The sequence below is a fragment of the Onychomys torridus genome, chromosome 5 (assembly GCF_903995425.1).
Source record: "Onychomys torridus chromosome 5, mOncTor1.1, whole genome shotgun sequence".
NCBI classification, from domain to species: Eukaryota; Metazoa; Chordata; class Mammalia; order Rodentia; family Cricetidae; genus Onychomys; species Onychomys torridus.
Genome location: NC_050447.1, coordinates 4544382 through 4566099, shown reverse-complemented (window position 1 = coordinate 4566099; position 21718 = coordinate 4544382). Strand labels below are relative to the sequence as shown.

General features: G+C 44.6%; 1 protein-coding gene across 2 annotated transcripts in view; it reads left to right on the top strand.

Moving 5' to 3' along the window:
* Arhgap10 (Rho GTPase activating protein 10) overlaps positions 1 to 21718 on the top strand; it is a 271607-nt gene that overhangs the window by 78130 nt on the left and 171759 nt on the right. For both annotated transcript variants that reach the window (XM_036187947.1, XM_036187948.1), the window contains exon 4: positions 15491 to 15562. In XM_036187947.1, coding sequence (XP_036043840.1) covers positions 15491 to 15562 — 72 coding nt within the window. The remainder of the gene's footprint in view (positions 1 to 15490; positions 15563 to 21718) is intronic.

Sequence of the window (21718 nt, the reverse complement as noted above, 5' to 3'; positions counted from 1 at the left end):
TGAGGAAATCCTTTGAACAGACTGATTTGGGTTTTCTTTCCAGCCTGCAAGGGCTCAGTTCCTGAGGATTTGGGCAAATCAGAGTAAGGGCATGGACCAGAGGGTTAGAAAAGCTGTGAGGAACATTGCCTTTGGGAGATGGAAGGCAGAGCTTTCCCGGTGGTGCCAGAGGTCCTTAGACATCAGTGTTTAGTACCTCCTTTTCATACTGGAAGTGAGGGACAGGCAGGGCAACTTGTCTACCTAAAAAATATATTCTCATCTCTGCTACTCTGGTTTTTGACTCTTGATTTTTGTTCTAAACTATTGCTGTTTTTCTATAAGAATGTTTCATGATGTCACTGAAATAATGTTCATTAAAGTAAATGAATGTTTTTACTCTTTGGAGAACACTTCTTCATATTCCTTTTTAGCGTGTCTCATAGCAGGTGACTGGGCCAGCATCAACTTCCTGTAGTGAGGGCTGGTTTCCATGACAACTGGACAGGATTTGGAATCATCTAGGAGACCCAGTGGCTTGTCCATGGGTGTGTTTCTAGAAAGGATTGACTGAGGGGCCAGTGTCCACCCTGAGTGTGGGCCGCACTCTCTGTGGGCCCTTGACCGAGTGGGGAGGGAGAAAGAAGAGGCTAGCTGAGAGCCAGCGCTCAGTTCTGGGGGGAGGTATGTGTGTGTGTGTGTGTGAGTGTGTGTGAGTGTGTGTGAGTGAGTTTGTGTATGTGTGAGTGTGTGTGAGTGTGTGTGAGTGTGCGAGTGTGTGAGTGTGTGTGAGTGTGTGTGAGTGTGCATGTGCGTGAGTGTGAGTGTGTGTGAGTGTGTGAGTGTGTGTGAGAGTGTGTGAGTGTGTGTGAGTGAGTGTGAGTGTGTGAGTGTGTGAGTGTGTGAGAGTGTGTGAGTGTGTGAGTGTGTGTGTGAGTGTGTGTGAGTGTGTGTGAGTGTGTGTGAGTGTGTGTGAGTGTGTGTGTGAGTGTGCGTGTGTGTGACCACTTTTTCCTTTGCCTCCGTGCTTCTCCACGCTGCCTGTACACTCTTCCACCTTGAGCCACAATGAACCTGTTCCCCTGTTAAGTCACTTCTCTAAGATACTTTGTCACAGTGTCAAGGAAGTAATTAATATCCTGGGGGGATATGCTAGAAATGCCCATTCTCAGGCTGTACCCCAGACCTGATGAATGCTGAAATCTGAACCACTAGCCCATGAAATCTCCTTTGCCTTAGAGTTTGTTCTCTCAAAAAGTTAAACCATGGCTTTTGCTGGCTTTATGCCAACCGGAGGGTTAAAAGACTCAACAGGTGAAGTTTTGATCTGTCATTTTCAGAGGCCTGGACACTATACCCATACCTGATTTGTCTTAATGAAGCAGGCTTCTACTTGCTAGTAGTTTTAGTGTTGCATAATAATGGTTAATGTTGTTTATGCATGTGAGTTTATGTGATAAGTTGCATAAACATTAGGCAATATTGGGCGGTCTATGCCTTCTGTTGACTCTTGCAAGTCATATTTGTAATAACAAATGTGTAGTCCGTTCTACAGATAAAAATGACACATTTGTCTGTGATTTTGTTGGCAGGAATGTTTACAGTAGGAGAAATCATAGCCGTTGTTCATGAAGACATTTCTTAGTTTGCTTTAAGAGCTGCCCATGACAATGCCAGGTATGGTGGAACACACCTTTAATCCCAGCACTCGGGAGGCAGAAGCAGGTACAGATCTCTGAGTTCGAGGCCAGCCTGGTCTATAGAGCGAGTTCCAGGATAGCCAGGGTTACACAGAGAAATCCTGTTTCAGAAAACCTAAAAAAAAAACAAAAACAAAAATAAAAAACCAAGAACTTGCCTGTGACTTTATTTCACAAAAACTTGCTTCCTGTCTTTGGAGATGATCTTTACCATTTGATATATTTTATCATTTTATCCTGTAAGCCCATTACAGTCTAGCCAGATATGCATGCTCCCCTGTAAATCCTGCTGCAGGAATGTCCCAGTTGAGGATTTATCTTTACACGTCTAGAATACTTGAGGAATTTAAGAATTTGGGAGAAGCCTTGTGCCATGAGTCAGAATCCTCTCTGTTGATGACTCATTGTTGTCTGTGACCCTTAAGCCTGTTCTCCTCAGATTCTGCTTCCCTTTTGGAGCTTACGTTTCCTCTATTTCATATCCTTGGGGTCTGTTCTTTGTTTCTAAGGAATTGTCTTACTTCGGATTCTACATGCATATGTGCGCCCATGTGCACGCTTGTGCACGCATGTACACACACACACACACACACACACACACACACACACACACACACACACACACACCCCTACCTATGTAACCACACACCTACCCACTCTCCTACCCATTCACCCACTCACCCAAAGAGACACCAGAATATTTCCTATATTCATTCCTATAATTGCCTAAACTGGGATATTTTTGTGAATCAGCTGGATCTACTATTTCATGGTACGTACTTTTTGATGAGCTAGGGCATCTAGGATCATGCATGAGTTAGAAAAATGAGGAAATTGGAGCCCATTGAAGCGAGTGGTTTGTTATGCATCACTACGTTAGGAACCACTGCTCTCTGTAGGACCAGCAGACAAGAGAAACATTGTTTCTTGGCTTCAGCTGTTTGTAACTTTTGTCTTTTTCTCTACCTCTTTTGGGGGCACATAGACTGGAGACTGAATCCTGGGCCTTGTGCTCACTAAGGACACATCCTCCGAGTGGTCTACACCTTCAGCTCCTTCCCTCCAAATTTGAACCTGAATGAAATGTGTATAATAAACGCATCACGTGGCTGCTGTGCACCGGGCAGCAGCGTGAGCAGATGTGAGTTTGGGTGTCACTTCTTGCCTGTGTAAACAACTACAAGCTGTCAGTATTTCAGCTCATTAAATAAGGGGCTGGTTACAGAGCGATGATGAGTCTCTCTCTGTAGCTGCTTGGAAACCTTGTTTAGAGAACTTGTTAAGTCAAGGAGGTTCCACAACTTCTGTCTCAAAGGTGGGTGTTACAACCTTGGGAGTAAGTCCTGGATATTGAAGTGGGGTACACTTTAAAGAAGTGATATGTCTCCAGTATTCTTGGAGGCACAAAGATAAAAATATTTGTGGGGGAAACCAGATTTTGATAACTAAGATGGAAAGTGATTCAGAAGTGTTTGGGCTCTGAAGAAGTTTTAGAAATATCTTAATACAAGTAGTTTATTTCCTTTTTTCGTGTGTATACACAGTGATGAAAATAAGCCAACTCTCAAGGAACTCTTTCAATAAACTAAAATATAAATGCTAAGTTCACATATAATTAGACTTATTAAACATTTTTTTTTCATGATAGTATATGAGATGCTAGAGTGTTTTCCACGTTGTGGCATGTGTAATTGATAGAAATGGTTTTATATTGGTGGTGGGGTTTGTTTGAGGTCAAAGGGATTCCCAGTGGCTATGATACTGTGGAGGACTCTGGGAGTTTTGCCAGTCACTGGTGATGCAGGGAAAGGGAGAAAGATGGGTTGTGGACTTCCTTGCATTAGTGTGAAGGCCAGGCTTCCTCCATCTGCCCACAGTTTGTGACCACCCACTGCATCTCCAGGGAAGGAGACTGGTTCCTCATGGACAGCCTCGTTCAGCTTCTCCTGGAGATGCCATGCAGCCTAAGATACACAGTTCAGCCTTCCTCTCTCCCTCTTTTTCCTGGGGTCAGATCTGTATCCACAACCCAAAGGTCTTCTGCCAGCTTTCTGGGCTCCCTCTTTTGTCCTTCTCAAACACTTCCCCTAATACAGTTCTTGGATTTCTAAGCTTTTGTTTTCTGTGTCTTTGTATTAGAGGATTCTGACTAGGAAAAACAAACTTTTGTAGCAAAGATTTGTTCATGGGCACAGTTGTGTTTGTTGTTATCAGTAGGACATTTTTGTGTGTGTCTTTTAATTATCTAAGTTGCTAAAGCTTCATTCATAAAGCAAATAGTTGAAAAGCCGGCTCTGTGCTTGGCCTTGTTCTGCACCTGAGGATGCAGTGGGGAATTAGTTTTTTCTTCAGGACAGGTGCTTAGCTGGTGGCCACCCAGGAGACCGAATACCAGGGCCTTCAGCCCAGTCAGGAGTGACCTGAGCATCCCAGAGAGGTTGGAGATCAGGGTCCTGTTTGTTATTGACTAGATGCTCTCTTTGAAGAGAGCTTGCTTGCTCACAGGCTCTCTCTCTCTCTTCCTCCCTTTCTTTCTCCCTCCCTCCCTTTCTCTCTCTCTCCTTTTTTTTTTTTTTTAAATTTAGCAGCTTGTTGCCTTATTGAATACGCTTTACTTCTAGCTTTGTCCATATTATCCCTGATTTAAGGAACTATAATTTTCTTTTTCTAACTTAAAACAGGAAAGCCCAACTTGCAAATTCTGTGTGATGATGCTTTTGTAGCCTGACAGACTAATCCCTCACTTATTTCCGTGGTTTTAAATTCCTTCTCATAGTGTTCTGCCCAAGTATTTATTTTCTTAAAAAAATAGAAGCAGGGTCCTTACTGTCCCACATGCAGAGAGGAAAGGGGCCAAGGTTAAACAAGGTTAACCGTCACAAGTGTCCTTATTAGGCTCAGGCCCTCTAGAAGGCACAGCAGCTTTTGAGTTCCTGGTTTTATTATTTACTAAGCCTAAGTTAGAACATTGTTACCAACAAAGAATTAGATTTTTAAAATTACAGTGAAAGTACCATTTTTTTCCTTCAGAGTCCATTATTGATTTGCTCTGTTCCTTTCCCTGTTAGCCAACATTCACCAGGCTTGTGTGTGTGTGTGTGTGTGTGTGTGTGTGTGTGTGTGTGTGTGAACTAAAGACTGTAGAACATAGACATCTAAAGGAATCTTAAACCTTAGTAATGCAGACTTGTCCTCCGTTTTCTTTCTTGCTGTTTTAACCTGAGCCTTGGTCACAGCCAGTGTTCCCGAAGTTAGTTTGGAACCGAGGCTCTCAGAACTTCAATGCTTACCCTCTTGTTTTGTTGGTCTCAAGCTAATTGGGATTTAGGATTGAAAACTGACAAACATTCTCACGGGATACTTTGTGTTCTTCTCGGAATGCAAGCAGAAATGTGATAATTGAACTCATAATTGTAGGGATGCACACTGCACCCAGGTGGCCGTGGATTGAAGCCTTGGGCTTTCAGGAACGTTTTATTCTAAGCTCCTTCCTGATTTCCAGGTTGATACCCTGTGGAGTGTGCAGCACCTCTGTCCTTAGGTCCTAATTCTTTCTGTGAGCTAATTAAAATTCTCATCTTTTTGCCCTTGGTGGTGGTATACACCTTTAATCCCAGGTAGAGGCAGGTGGATCTCTGAGTTTGAGGCCTACAACTTGGTCTACAGAGTGAGTTCCTGGACAGCCGGGGCCACACAGGAAATCCCAGTCTCAGGGAAAAATTCTCCCTGGTTCTAATGATTTTAGGTCAGTGGTTTCGAGCTCTTACTATACAACTTAATATTGTTTTTAGTTTGTTTCCCTACCAGGCCTAAGAGATCAGTTTAAGCTGACCTTAAAAGCAAAATGCTGTACTGGGGTTGAGTTGGCAGCTGACTTCCTTCCTGGGCGGCACTGTCTTTCCTCACGGGTGTGAGGTATGGAGTGCCATTCCTTCTTTGTGGTTGGGGTATTTGGATAACAAAGGGAATTGGTTCCTCTGCGGTGAAAAAATAGAACTAGTTAGGGCAGAGCCAGTGAGCCAAGGGCAGCCTCCATCCCCACGGTGGAGGGCACTTTGAGCACTGCTGACATGAAGACTTTGGTATCCTCTCAATGCCAGTCTTTGACTCTGTTCTTTTATTAGTTCAACCATTTTAATATTCCCATGGAAACTTGGATGTACGTTGATAGGAAAAGCTATAATATAGGAGAGCAGCCAGCTAAGTGGAGAAAAGGATCACACATGAGTGTGAATGGAGAGGGATGGAACTGTTTAAAAATGACTTGGTTTAGCTGGGGAAAATTTGTGTGGCAATATGTATCTCATTGTATGGTTACACACTCTTCTTTGTGGGAAGAGGCGGGGACTAATACATGGGGGCAGTGGAGATAAGGGAGGGTCTGAAAATGATCAAGTAACGGTGATGCCTTGTGTATGTAGAATGTCGTAATGAAACCTAGTATCCGGTGTGCTGAGTGACGTTAATATGTAAGAGCAATGTTGACTTTAGAACTGTTTTACACATGTGTTTAATAGTTATCTAAGCCTGGATGCTCAGGCAGCAGCACACGAGTGTGTCACAGGCACACGTAGTCCTGCAGCACAGCTGTTGACAGTGCTGTGGTGGCCACAGCAGAGGGTTGGCCTCCTTTTTGTCTTAAGGCACCCCACTTTCTTCAATCTTTCAGATGCTTTCAGAGGGAATATCCTCTGAAGCTCCAAGGGCCTATTGACAACACAGGGGAACAGGCTCTTAAAACTGAGCCCCGAGGTGCATTTCCATGGTTCTCTCAGTGTATCTGCTAGTCTTGTTCCCTGTGTTTCAATCTCATTGTCTTTGTTTCTCTCTCTCTCTCTCTCTCTCTCTCTCTCTCTCTCTCTCTCTCTCTCTCTGTGTGTGTGTGTGTGTGTTTGTGTGTGTGTGAGAGAGAGAGAGAGAGAGAGAGAGAGAGAGAGAGAGAGATCACAAGCAAGTGGCGCATGCGTGTTTGTGTGGATACATAGGTAGGGTGCTGGTGGAGGGGTCAGAGGATAACACTGTACCCAAGGAACCAAATCCATCTTGCTTTACTTGGTGGCTGTGGATTTGGCCAGTCTGGTGGGCGTGGTCCTGGGTCCCTCTGGTCTACGCCTTCACAGCCCCGGGATCAGAAACATGTGCCACCACACCTGGCCTTGTTCTGGGGATTATGATATTGCTCTTGTTTCGTGACCCAATCCAACTTGTGATCTCAAAGTATATGAAAGTAGATTTGATAGGCACTGTTGTGGCCTAGGGTTCTTCAAGCAGTTGTTTGGTGATCCAAATAATGAAAGTGGGATGGGCACTTGAAATTTGGGTTTGATCCTGGGGACCCACATGGAGACTCCTGCAAGTCCTCTGACCTGCACATGTGTGATGTTACATATACCCACCTCTCCAATAATACATGAAAAAAGAAAATTCAGTAATAAAAAGCACATTCCTTGGGGAGATTGACAGAATAAAGTCTTTAGATATAGCAATCCTTTTTTGGAAAAGTATTTCTCATTTTGGGAAAGTTGTTTTGTTCAGATAGATAAATCCTTGGCCCCCTTTCTTGAGGTTCTATTTCAGGAAAAGCAAACACTGTCTCAGCTCAGTGGTTCCTTTGCTGCTGACTGACACTGAAGTAGAAAAGTGGAGTTTTCCCTTTAGTGCAATAAAACAAAGTGTCTGGAAGGTCGTGGGAGAAAACAGTGGAAAGTCTCTTATGCCCTCAGATTATGCATTCTTTTAGAGGTCACAAGCACTTGGAATCCAGGCCTTAAATAATGAGGGCTGTGGAGAGTGAAGATAATTCCTTCTGGTTCTTTTATGCGCAACCTGGCTTTGCTGGTATTTGCTCCTTATTAGAAAGATGTGGTTAGGTGTTTATCCCAATGGTTCTCTGTTTCACCTGGGCCTTGCTTTAGAAATTGTCACTAATATTACCACACCATTTTACTGTGTGGGTCTTTGGCCAGAAGTCTTATTCTCTTTGACTTTACAGCCTCAGTACTCACCTTTGATCCCCAAGGTGGGAGGAATTGCCAGTTGCTATGGATACTCCCATGCTAGAACCCAGTCTTGTGCTCTGTTACCATACTAGAACCCGGTCTTGTGGTCTGTTACTGTGCCAGAACCTAGTCCTGTGGTCTGTTACCATGCTAAATCCGGTCCTGTGGTCTGTTACCATGCTAGAACCCGGTCCTGTGGTCTGTTACTGTGCTAGAACCCGGTCCTGTGGTCTGTTAACCATGCTAGAACCCGGTTCTGTGCTCTGTTATTGTTAGCAGGTTTCTTAGCTCCTCTTGAGCTGGAAGGTTGCCCAAAATAAGTTTCCTTTTCCTTTTCTGTTTTTGACTTAGTACTGGTAATTTGATACTGCCTACCAGGTACTCTGCCATGGAGATATGTCCACAGCCATCTTTTTATATTATTATTATTATTATTATTATTATTATTATTATTATTATTATTATTTTGAGACAGGGTTTCTTTGTGTACCTCTGGCTGTCCTGGAACTTGTTCTGTAGACCAGGTTGACCTGGAACTCAGGTCTGTATGCCTGTGCTTCCTGAGTGCTGAGATTAAAGGTATGCTCCACCACTGCCCAGCTCATCTTCGACTTCTTTGAAACTATTCAAGATTTTTAGAGCCAATATCTAATGAGAAGAGTTCTCAGACCAGAGTCCTCATGGAACACCACTGAAAAGTTTATAGTCATTTTAATTTTCACATTGTACTGTGAATCTCTGAGTCTGGAGCTTGCTGTCTTGCCTTTCCCCAGCTCATCTAGAATCCCAGGATTGACGATAAATTAGGACCTCAGGTTTCTGTGGCTAACTTTCTGTGGAGAAGGCCCCCATGGCAGACATTGCCTGGACGTTGGATGCTAGCTTCTTCTTGTTTATATAGAGGTAGTTAGTCACAGTCTCCCTTCTAAGGCAGCCGGGTCATTACGGCTCTTAATCAATTGCTTGTTACAGAGAAACCAAACACGGAAGCTCTGTGACTCTACCTGTTACATCTTGTTTTGCACTTTGAATAAATCAAAATCTGTTTTCTTCCTTATCATTTAAATATTCAAAGACAGTCTTTGTGTTCTTTCTAAATGCTCTCTCCTTCCCTGTTTCCATTAAATGCTGCTGCTTGTAGTTAGTTCTCTCCACCCACCTTTAAGTGGAATCTAGGGATGAGGCGTCAGGCTTGCGCAGCTGGTACCTTTCCATGCCGAACCATCTCACTGGCTGGATCTTCTTTAGCATCCTAATTAGGGACATCTCTATGAAGTATTTTGCTTCTTTTTAGATGTAACTGCCAAGTTGAGCCCCATGTGTAATAAGGTTTGTTCCTTCATTGTCTGATGGGACATGTTTGATTAAGTGAATATTTTAGGGCTCAAAACTCATTACTGAATTCACACAAACTGTTAAGATGTCCCATACACTTGAGCAACTGCCTTTCAGCACTGAGTCCAGTAGCTTTCTCAGACTTTGTGGATCACATTTGAATCCCCTTTTAAGTGTGAGAGCTACTGAACAGTAGTACTTCAGCCAGCATTCTCCTGGCTGCATTGTTGGGTCCAGGGTCTCTCAATAATGGGTGACAGATCACCAAAGTCTATTCAACCAGAAGCAAACTTTATTCCAGAAAAAAAAAATAAATAAAACACTGAGGGGTGCAAAAGCTTACCAGCTAGCTGAGACCACAGCCAATGCTGGAATTCTGGGGTTGTGGTAATGGAGGTGGGTACTGGCCCCCGCTTATAGTGTCAGGCAAGGGGTGCATGTTGGGAGTCACATAGAAACATCAGGCATGGGGTGCATGCTAGGAGTCATGTAAAAACAACTATTAAAAGTTAACTTTGTTCCAGGCAGTTGTTGGCTATAAGGGGAAGGGAGTTAAATGTTCACCTCTGGCTGTTGCAGAGGAGCTGACTGTAAAGCGGAGAGCCATTGTTAGCAGTTAACCTTTAGAGCTGATGACTGTCAGCTTTCATCTCTTAAGCTTATAATTTTATATTTCTATATTCCTGGCCCCTTTTCCAGCCTCTGTCAGCAGCAAACGTGGGAGACGTCTGTGGAGAGTACAGGCTGATGGGGTGACTCTCTAGGCTGGGTTGGTATAGGTCCATCTTGCCTCCTGTGTGTGTGCATGGTTGGATGGGAACACAAATGCTTCTGTGCATCACTTTCTGCCCATGGCTGATTTTGTGCTCTGGTGCCAGAGGCCTCAGAGTCGCAGATTGTTGCCTGGCCTTGCATAGAAAAGGTTGGCTGGTTGCTGCTGCCGGACAAGGGCTGAGTCGTTAGCATGTTTTGTGTTCATGAGGTTGCCTTTTGTTTCCAAGATCATCTAAAGCACTTACCAAGGCTCAGGAATGAAGGGATTCTGATTTTCTTTCTACCAGAATGATTATATCATCCTTTATGTGCTTGTAAAATCACATTCTGTATTTGCTCTTTTCATCTCATTTTTAACACGTGGAAGTTTTTCTCATTATTGTTAATTCACTTGTCTTTAATGTAGAAGGTGTCATCATCACAGATGGCCTTGGGAGCCCCAGTGTAGTCCATTGAAGATTTAATACTCATCTGTCTCTGTGGAGGAGTAGTGTTTGGTATTAGGAGTACTCATCTGTCTCTGGGGAGGAGCAGTGCTTGGTATTAGGAGTACTCATCTGTCTCTGTGGAGGAGCAGTGTTTGTTATTAGGAGTACTCATCTGTCTCTGTGGAGGAGCAGTGTTTGTTATCAGGAGTACTCATCTGTCTCTGTGGAGGAGCAGTGTTTGTTATTAGGAGTACTCATCTATGTCAGGGGAGGAGCAGTGTTTGGTATTAGGAGTACTCATCTGTGTCAGGGGAGGAGCAGTGTTTGTTATTAGGAGTACTCATCTGTCTCTGTGGAGGAGCAGTGTTTGGTATTAGGAGTACTCATCTGTCTCTGTGGAGGAGTAGTGTTTGGTATTAGGAGTACTCATCTGTCTCTGTGGAGGAGCAGTGTTTGGTATGAGGAGTACTCATCGGTCTCTGTGGAGGAGCAGTGTTTGGTATTAGGAGTACTCATCTGTCTCTGTGGAGGAGCAGTGTTTGGTATTAGGAGTACTCATCTGTCTCTGTGGAGGAGCAGTGTTTGGTATTAGGAGTACTCATTTGTCTGGAGGAGCAGTATTTGGTATTAGGAGTACTCATCTGTGTCAGGGAAGGAACAGTGTTTGGTATTAGGAGTACTCATTTGTCTCTGGGGAGGAGTAGTGTTTGGTATTAGGAAATACGAGTAATACTTTATAGTAACAACGCTATATTTCTGTGAAATTATGAAGGGAACGTGAAGCTCCATGGGGTCCCCAGTCTCTTTTGAGAGAAAGAAGAAAACAAAACAGCCACTGTCCTTCTACCAACAGTACTTACAAAAATGACTGTTGGCTTACTTTGTTCTTAAAGAAAGTATTTTAGGCTCTGTTCTGGAGTCACAGACTAGACTTTCCAGGGGACGACAACCTAATGATGGATTTTAAGCTTTACAGAGTGCTTTCAGTTGATAAAACAAAGCCAAGACCTGTGTGTACTGTTGGCTGTCCCCGCTCCTCCTCTGCTTTGGGAGCTTGTTGTTGACTTCAGCAGGAAGAGGCCCTCAGACGCTTTCCATCTTCCTTTTTAGCTCCTGGTGGCCAGGCAGATGCCTGTGTATCACACCAGTTCTCTAAATGAAGGAAAATTCCATGGCCTAAAATGACTCTTGATCTAACTTCCCGGTCTCCTTTTTTGAGGGAGTGTTTGCTGTGGAGTCCGGGGGTTTGAGGAGGCTGTCACACACTGGTGCTATGGGATGTCTTTGTCATGTCTTGAGCATTGCCTTGGTACTGTTTTGATGGTTACAGGTGACATCTGATGTCTCCAGCCTCCTGTGGTCCTCTTGCATTAACACTGAACTTCTGGGAGTTCCATGCCTCAATCTGCTGTTTTTCTTTCCACTTGGAGGAGCTTTCTCAGTGTTACCTTTGCCTGGAAAGCGCCTGTTGTCTGCTCTAAGCTGGGTTCCTGCCCATGCTCTCTCACTGAAGGATTTACTTCTTCGTGGCTTGGAGATGCCTGCAGCTCAGCTCAGCTCAGCAGCCTTCTAGGTACCCCAGTTTGGGATGCTGATGCATTTGTGTCTCTAGGAAATGCTTCCATCTGGGATGAACCTCATCTCTCATCCTGTTTCTTCATTGTGAGAGAAAAATCCTACAATGAGGCAGGTGAAAACTTATGCTCACTTCTCTAGCAGGACTTTAGCCCTGCCCATGGATATTCCTGATTCCATAGGCAGTGATCCTCATTTGAAGCCTGTCTGCCTGCCTGCGCACCCCCACCCCCATCTTTACATCATTCCCAGGCCTGAACTCTCTGTAAACATCGTTGTCTTATACCTCACAGAGAAAATAACTATCTCTAGTCCTTCCCACAGCTCCTTCATGATGTCTGCAGACAAGACTGGCTCTTGTTAGAAGGAAAGGAAAGATCTCAGGTCTCAGGACAGGGCAGCTCCCCATGCAGTGTCAGCGTTCCGTGTCTTCCCATGTTCTGTGTGACCTTTCAGCCTCTTTTGTGGGCTCTTCACAGGACATTATGTACTTATGTCTCTTATGTACTGATTTCTGTCTTTAAAGATAAAACAAAACACCCAGGAGAAGTCCTACCTCTTCCTGAGTGCTTATAGTTATCATGGTTATCCCTCTGAAGAATGGCTGTTCCCAAGATATTCCCACCTTTCCGTTATGATCACCTGCTTTCTGGCCTTTCCCATAGACATGGCTAACATGACTGAGTTTACATAGTGTTGTATAGACACAGTTACATGACATCTGTTCCACTTCCAGCTTTTGTGTCTGGATCTATCCTACTACTGTATCTGAATGACCCTATAGATTATATGTTTTCTGCAGAGGCTGGCATCTCAGGAGAGAAGTCAGCTCCCATTGCATGCTGGTATAACATTTAACAGATACGTATGCCACACCTCCTCCTTCATTTATCCAGTACCATGTTTTAGCAGCATCTTCACAGGTTTTGGTTCATGACTGCTTGGCTCCTTTGCTTTGTGTTGATGGTGAGCAGCACATTATGGCAGGTCAGGTGGAGCAGAGCTGTACAATTTATGTTGAGCAGGAAGCCCAAAAGAGAAGGGGCTGGAATTCCAGTATCCCTTCCTTCCCAGTGACCTGCCAACTTCATCCACACTTCCTCTTGTCAAGGTTCTGCTAGTGCCTTCAGCAGATGGACCTTTGGAGGCCGTTAAGGATCAAAACTGTAACATTGCTCTCAGGTACCTGTTTGCTCATACAAAATCTGGAAGCCATATTTCCTTTTTTCCACACTCAGTTCCCTTAGTTTGCAGCTGTGTCTCAAATGTACTTGCTTCTTTTTTGTGTCTACATTTGTGTGAGCCACCATTCTGTCTTGCCTCCTGGGGATACCTCCTGGGAAGAGTTTCTTCTTCCAGTTTCCCCTCTAAGTCCTTGGCTCAGAGCAGGGGATCTTTAAAAGGGCTGCAATCAGTCTATCAGTTCTCTGCTTAAAAACTGTCCAGTGGCTTCCACCCCCAGGGGTTCTCACTGCAGGTGTCCTGGCCTCTGCTGTCACTCATCTCTCTTGTCCCTCCAGTGCTCTATGCCCAGCCACACCTCCCCTTTGACACGGGCTGTCATAGGCAGTGCTTCCTTTTCTTTAACCCTGTGCCTCTACTGGCTCCAGGCTGGAATCTGCTGCTCTTGAACCTCGTATTCCTGATTCCTTCTCGTCTTTCAGCACGTAGCTTCTGTGTAACTGCTCTGATGAAGCTCAATACTGAACACATTCCTCCTATCACCTTTGATGAAGCCCTCCCCACACTTGGGTGGCCCACACTTTGCCACTGGAAAGCATCACTAGAATTTGCAAGTGTTCCTCCCCTACTAATCAGCAGAGTTCATGAGGGCTGAGGGGCTTCTCATTCTGGTCTGTATCCCAGCTCCGGTGCTCACATCCGGCTCTGGTAAGATGTACTTGGATGGGGAGTGCCCACTTGGGACTTTGACTGCACTGTTCTTGGGTTGTTGATCCCTGTATCTCTCGTTTGTGACCATAAGATTTGTCAGCCTCTGTCACACTGGCGGGGTTTACCAGGCGTCCTTCTTTCCTGAACATGTCAGCCTTTGTAGAAGATGTGTTTATTATGTATGGGTTTATTCTGCAACAGTAATAGGCTAGATCTGGAGAGACAAGCTTTTAACATGACACAGGTGTCATATATATTTCCTTAAAAATTATATTTATTTATTCAATTTGTGTGTGTGGTGGAGGGGCACACACATCCCATTGTGCGCATGTAGAGATCAGAGGACGATTTGGAGAGTCAGTTCTCTCCGACCGTATGGATCTTCAGGATCGAATTCTGGTTGTCTGGCTTGGTGGCATGTGCCTTTGCAGGCCCAAGTATCTGAATCTGGAAATTGTCTGTGGGTTGGATCACCTTGAAAACTGCTGGCAGATTCTCTGATGACTGCTTTCTGAGATGCAGCATGGGCCATCGCAGACCTTACTTGGCTGGCCAGGACCTCTGCTCCATATCACTTTGTGTCTGTTGTCTTCAGGACAGGGTGCTCTCTGGCTTGTCACTGTTTCCAGTCACAAGGTCCTAAATGTGGAACGTTTGAATCTGACATTCAAAATACGTGAAATGAATGCGTTTGGAAGATGAACCCATCTGTCTCTTTTCCTTTGGGTCTGTTACTTAGCTTTTGTATAGCAAAGTAGCAAATTTTCCAAGTGGGTGAGTAGCACTCAGGAGGAGCCCTTGTGTTGGAAGGGACATTTGCATATTTTGTATTTACCTTGTATTGGGAGTGTTTACTTTAAAAGAAATCCTTATGAAATAAATGAGTGCAAAGGAGCCTGTGGTGAAATTAAGAATCCCAAGGCCAGGGAGTATAGCCCCTGGAAGAGCACTTGCCTAAAACGCTAAGGGTAGGAGAAGGCACTGGATTTGATTTCTGCCATGTTCCTCTTAAAAGCATTTACCATTTTTTCCTTTATTTTAAGCTTCAGTTCTTTCTTTCTTCTTTTGTTTTGGAGGGGCCTTCACACATTCCTGCATAGTGTTCTAAGGTCCTTCTGTCATTCTGGATATTTCTGGATCTTGGAGTTGGAGGCTGAGAAGGCCACTGTTCAGTAGCATACTGTTACCAAGTATGCTTTCCTTAGGTAAATAATCCTTTTCTTTGTGTTTTCAGCATTTTGTGGCTTTGAATAAAAAGCCTAAGTGAGTCAGGGTAAGATACAAGTGAGATTGTGGCCTGTCACTCTCCTCGATGTGACGCTTGCCGGCAGGCCTGAGCACTTGGCCTGACTTTTGCTAATGTACCTTCCATCCTCACCAGGACAGGAATTGTCAGTGGTGACGTCAGACTACTTGTATAAGAAGAATCCGCACAGTTCTGAGTCTTTCCTTAGTGTGGTCTGGTTACCCCTGAAGGAACGTCATTGAATTTTAGATTTCCGAGGAGGAGGTGATCTCAAACACAAGTGCTCTGTAGTGGGTGTCATAGAGCCCTTTGTTCGATCGTGCTGGTCTTGGAGAGCTGTGGGCTGAGTTGCATGTTCTCTGCCAGCTGCTTCAACTCTCTTCCCTGAAAACATTTACAGACATGTAGCTCTTTAATAGTTATACAGCGCCTTAGTTGTTATGTTGGCAGAATGAGGTCAAACAGCTGAATATGTTGTTCACTTTACTTCCGGTGGAGTGCGGGGGGAAATGAAGTGCTGTTCCCTAATGCTGTGTTCTTTTGTTACTTCTTCTTCTCCAGGCACTAAGTGTTACTGAGACCCTGATTAAACCCTTGGAAAAATTCAGAAAAGAACAACTCGGAGCTGTAAAGGTTGGTGTCTAATTTGAGCACACTTGTAAACAGAACATGCTGGGGCCTTTGCTGCTGCTGTATTCTCTGTTCCCATTTGGCAGTGTGGAGGGCTTGCTGGGGGAGACCATCTGTTGTTTGATGTTTTAAATGCACTTTCCCCTGGGGGGAGGTGAAATTGAAAACAAAACAGAAACACCTGGACGGGGAGTAAAACAACTAGTCATCTCCTTTGGCTAAACCTTTCCAGGGCTTAAATTTCCTCTCTGGATAGAGAGCGCTCTGCTGTAGTCACAACTGTGTGCGCGTGCTGCTTCACTGTTGTAGGAGTACTGTGACTGTGCCAGGCCTTGACTAGGGACTCTGCTCCACAGGATGTCCTGGAAACTAGGAAGAGGTTACTGCTGTTGGGATGTAATTTCCTTGACTCTAGCAAAAATTTATTGAGCTTCTATTATGTGCAAGTGTTTATTGTAACAGTAACCTACAGCTTCACAGTGAAGGATCTGGGATGTTGCCAGGATTTCCCGGAATAATATAGCAAGCAGCTTTGCCACAGCAGAGCCTGAATGTATTTAGCAACTTCTAGAGTTTGTGATCTCAGCCTTGAAGTTAACCTAGCAAAATAATTTCCACCAGTGGAGACTAACTCATTTTAAGTAGGGAAGAGAACTATCTCGTTTGCCACTTTTCATAGATAGAAAAAAAAAATCAAAATCCTTTGGAACCATGTACTTCAGTAGCTATGACTGCACAGGTAGGCCCAACACACTCCAGTATTTTTGTTTGCTGTTTATAGACTCCTTCCTCCTTTTAAGTGCTTTGTTGAATTGAAAGTTTTGTTTGGTCTGATAATGTACAGAAAGACTGTAAATTGAGGGTAGTGGGTGTCTGGGGGTGCCCCACCCCTTCTCTGACAGTAAATGAGCTGCAGCAGCCTGGCCATCTTCCTGACTGCGGCAGCTGATCGGATGCACCTTCCCACTCTTGCCTTACCTGTCCAGTGAAGGACCTGGTGTCCTGCTTTCCACTGGTGTGTCTTCTAGTTTGAAGCTTGAACATGCTTCTGTGTCATTGGCAGGCAGTACATGCTTACAGCATTCAGTTCATGCTTTCATAGGATGGTGGGTGAGGGAGGGCAAGGGCTGTATTGCCTTAATGCAAGTGACTTGACCAGCACATGGCTTATGTTTTTCTTGTCAGTTTACCTGCTAGGTTGTGTACTTTCTTCTTCTGTCAGTGTCTTTCCTGGCTCCAGGCATCCTTTATGTTCCCTGTTGTTTGTTCAGTCAAGTGACTTGCAAAATAAGCAGCCCCTTAAAGGGTGAGATTCCTGCAGTGATGTAGCGTATGACTCAGGCTGGGTAGTGGCCAAATACTACCCAGAAGGCCCATTGCTTTACAGTTTCGGTGTGTTTCTGGCAGTAGGTTTTGAAGGATTAATTCCATTCTTGGTGAGTACAGTATGTGGAGTTGCTGTCTTGTCTGTTGATGTCCCTGGAGAAACCAGATAGGACCCTGGGAGAACTCCCCCCTTTTAACATAATAAATAGAGGTGGTTGCCTCTATAATGTAGTAATACAAAAATGGTGATCTCTTGCATCACACTGTAAATTCTTTCAAAGACTGTGCATCATTTTTCTTTGCCTCCAGAATTCTCCACCTTGCCTTTTTGTAAATGTCTAGAAAAGAGCTTATTTGGTTTATAATAATTCTGTAAGAACCAAAGAGGAACTTGCAGTTTAGGTACCTGCTCACATGCCTCTGCGTGTGCGCGTACATGCGTGTGTGTGTGTGTGTGTGTGTGTGTGTGTGTCTGTGTGTCTATGTGTCTGTGTCTGTGTGTCTGTGTGTGTCTGTGTCTGTGTGTGTGTCTGTGTGTCTGTGTCTGTGTGTGCGTATGTGTGTGTCTGTTTCCTGGACACCCAGTCCTGTTTTGACAAGCACACACTTGTGTTCCGTTGCAGTGTGCTTTAAAAAAACTTTCAACTCTTAGTTTGCGGCTTTTTTTGACAACCATCACGGAGCAGTTTCGTGTGGAGATGAAAACAGCACATTTAGAAGTTGACCACATCAGAGTTTTCAGACGTCATTGGCAGCGCTTAGCTTTCTCTCCTCTCCTTTTCCCGTGTGCTGATTTCACCTGTTTGCTTTTCTGTGGGGCTCTTGGTTCCCTCTGTGCTTGCCGTCTCTAGTTCTAGAAGTCGTAATTACACGTTGAACTATGGTGTAAGTGTAATCTAAGTTGCTAGGTGGTTTTTGTAAATTGGATTTTTAAAACCTCTGAGGTGCTCCTGATGATGCTGTTCTGTTTTGATGTGCCTGTCTTGAGTCATGTCTGCTGGGTTTGGGCTTGTTTCTGATTTGAAGACTCTTCTGTGCTTTCCTGTGGGCCTGCTGGAATCAGACCTGTGTCCTGGTGCTTTGGGCCGTGCTGCGTGCTGGCAGGGGTTTACTTCAGGAGCTGCGTTTCTGAACTCGTTCCACTCTTTCCTTTTCTGTACGGTGATGGCTTTTATTTGCAGTGCACCCAGCGCCTTAAAAGCCATCGCTCACTAGACGCAAAGTATATTGAGTAAAATGGGCAAGGGCCAGTGGGACAGACACCTCACCGGTCGGGTCATGGTGCGGACTGGGTCTAGAAGAGTAGCAGTAGTGTGCTAGTGTGCTGAGTGTCAAGCAGATGCCACTGAACTGTCCTGACAGACTGTAAGACTACCTCGGAGACAGCAGAGTTTGATTTACCTAGTAGGCCCAAACTTCTAGCACAAGATGCGAAACCAATGTTTGCTTCATATGATTGTGACCTCACACTTCACCCCAGGACCAAGCTTGCAGTCACATTTAGAAAACATTCTTTCTAAGAATATGTCTAATGAGCATACTTAATAAGAACTGACTGGCCCAGACCTTGTAAATGACAGCAGAGCATGAGCAGAACCAGACTTCCCCATGTAGCTTACCATGTCAGGCAGGTGGAAAAGTGGAGTGCTGCTCTAACTTCACCCTGCTGCTTTTTCTTTGGTTAGAAAGCACATATCTGTGTCTGTCACATGGCATCGTGTGCTCAGCCCTGGGACACACAGTGAACTAACGCACTGGCTAGCCTTCAGCAAGGCTGTGGGAGAGGAAGAGATGGGAAAGTGGTGGGATACGCTGAGCTGAGGTCTGGGATCTACCCCAGATGGCTGTGGCACACACTCGTTCCCTGCAGGGAGACCACCCCAAGTGAACTGTGATTTGGGACCAGCTACTTCAGGCGCTGTTCCTCAGTTTCCCAGTGTGTCTCAGAATGGGATTTCCAGAATTAAAAGGACCTTGAAATACCCACTGTGGGTCAAGTTTGGGTCAGGTTTGGGGTGGATACTTATGGTGGCAGTCACTGCCTTCCTGCTTGTGACTTACTCCCCATCACTTGCCAAAAAAGAATCACTCCGGTTTTTAATCCACTCTTCGTGGTTTGTCTGCAAACACTGGTTGGGTGAATGAGCAGCAGGTATTCAGGTGCTGTGTGGCTCTGGTCAGTGTGGGGCCTGTGATACTGTGCCGGCTTACTCATTTGTCCTCTGAGGTGCCGTGGCTCACACTGGATGAGGGCCAAGCATTGGATTGGAGTGTGTAGTGGGGAGGAGCTGACTTCTCTTCTCTTTAGAAAGGCTAAAGGCAGTTGGAGGAGGATTGTAGATGGGGCTGGGTAGCTCATTGGGATACCAAGTGGGAACAGAGGACAGGAGGAGCTAAGGGAGGTACATGAACGTGTACACCCCCCTCCCCCCACACCGGAGTGGGGAAGGGAGCTTGGAGCATGGGGTCAGAGCCAACAGGACCCTGCTTAGGGGGAGTACGTAGAGAGGGACAGGGGACTTTTAAAGAGGTCCCTTGGTGATTGCTGCCTGTCTTTGGGGCCTTGTGTCCTGTGTGGAGTATAGTTCCCCTCCTTATTAAGTAAAAAGAGAAGAATTGAAATTCCCTAAGGAGGTGTTTAAATCATCTAGACTACTCAAACATTGAATGTTATTTAATGTGTACAGCTGGAAAGGAAAACCTGTTTCCCAAGAAAAGTTGTAAAATGTAGATAACTACACAAAGATAATAATATTAAAGTGAACATAATAAAAAAATCTTACGTCTTCCAAAAGAAACCAAAAGCTCTGGTGTGATTTACAGATATGTTCCTATTTTTATTATTTTTTCCTGTTTTCATGGAAGTGTATGAATGGTCCAATGACTTTGAGTTGAGAATGACTGATTCCACTCTGATGTTGGCTGCAGCTCCCTGATGTGCTATCTAACCCTTACCTGGAGTGCTGTGCATGGTTGGAAATCTAGAGTATCTCTTTGGGCTCTACTGGTTGTTTTGCTTAGATGGTGTGTGTTTTATTTTAAGATCTGATGACAATCTCTTTATTATAGCTTCATTTTTTAACTCGTGACTTTTTCAGCCCATCTGGAATTAATTTTGATATGGGTGGGAGTTCTGTTTTTGTTTCCCAGTTAAATAGTTACACCAACTCCACTAGTTAAATAATGCATTTTAAAATGGTGTGCTTTCTATGGGGACCTTTGTATATATTTTACTTATTTTTTTTTGAGACAGGGTTTCTCTGTTTAGCCCTGGCTGTCCTGGAACTCTCTCTGTAGACCAGGCTGGCCTCGAATTCACAGAGATCCAACTACCTCTGTCTCCAGCTGAGATGAAAGGCTGCCTCATCACCACCCAGCTATATTTTATTTTTTAATGATATTTAAGAGTTCCGCTAATTTGAGTTGTGGGTCATGAATTTCCTCTCCCAATTATACATTTCTATTGGTCCTGTTTTATCCCACGCTACTATTTTAAGTCACATCTCCACTCTTTTTACATGTGCAACTTTATAACAGATAACTTATAGATAACTTCCTATGAGCTGTATTTAATCTGTAAACAAAGTTTACTTGGCATAGTGAGTTTTATAAAAACATGTTGAGGTTTTTTTCCAGCAGTTTGAGGACAATTAAAAGAGAAGACATGTGATAGGCTTGCCTCTCACATGGAGACGGCCCCGGCTGTCTGGCTTGCCAGTGCAGTACTTTAACCTTTTTCCCAGCCACTCACATCTCACTGGAGGCCGACTGGCTCAGACTCCCCCAGTTTATCACATCTGCTTCCTAAGAAACATCTGCTTCTCACAGCAAAGTTGAACTCCAAGATTCTGCTGCCATTTGTATTCGATCCATCTCCTATGTGAAGCATTGGAAAGGACGTGGTCCATTCTCACTGGTTGCTCCTGTCCATAGATGTAACTTTAGCACAAGAAGTGAACACAAAGAACAGATGTGCTGCAGTCACACTCAGAATAAACACAGGGGAAATAATTGTCTGGGTTGAGATTCCTGGAGCAGAGGCAACAGCACCTGTGCAGTGTGGTGGAACCTCCCAGCCTGAGTTTCATTTCAGTAGGTGGGTGTGACTGGTTCCCAGATACAACTCTTAGTTAAGAAAGCCTAAGCCAGGCAGTGGTGGCGAATGCTTTTAATCCCAGCACTTGGGAGGCAGAGCCAGGCAGATCTCTGTGAGTTCAAGGCCAGCCTGCTCTATAGAGCAAGATCCAGGACAGGCACCAAAACTAAAAGAGAAAACCTGTCTTGGACCCCCCCCCCCCAAAAAAAAAGTTTTTGTGCTACTGTTTTCTTTTTCTTTCTTTCTTTCTTTTTTTTTTTTTTCTTAAAAGATTTATTTATTTCTTATGTATACAGTGTTCTGTCTGCACATATCTCTGCAGGCCAGAAGAGGGCACCAGACCTCATGACAGATGGTTGTGAGCACCATGTGGTTGCTGGGAATTGAACTCAGGACCTCTGGAAGAGCAGTCAGTGCTCTTAACCTCTGAGCCATCTCTCCAGCCCTACTGCTGTTTTCTTTCACCCCCAACTTTACCCACACATTAATCACAAACCAACATTGCTGAGTGTGCTGGGGGTTTTGGCCATTGAATCCAGCTCTTTTTTTTTTTTGTATGTGGAGCTGAGGATCGAACCCAGGGCCTTGTGCTTGCTAGGCAAGGGCTCTACCACTGAGCTAAATCCCCACCCCCAAGACTGTACTCTTATGCATTGTGGACACACTGTGGAAAATGCAGGAATTGCTTGCCCTTCCTGTCGAAGTGGAGAGGCAAGTCCCGCGAGAGTGGTATATGG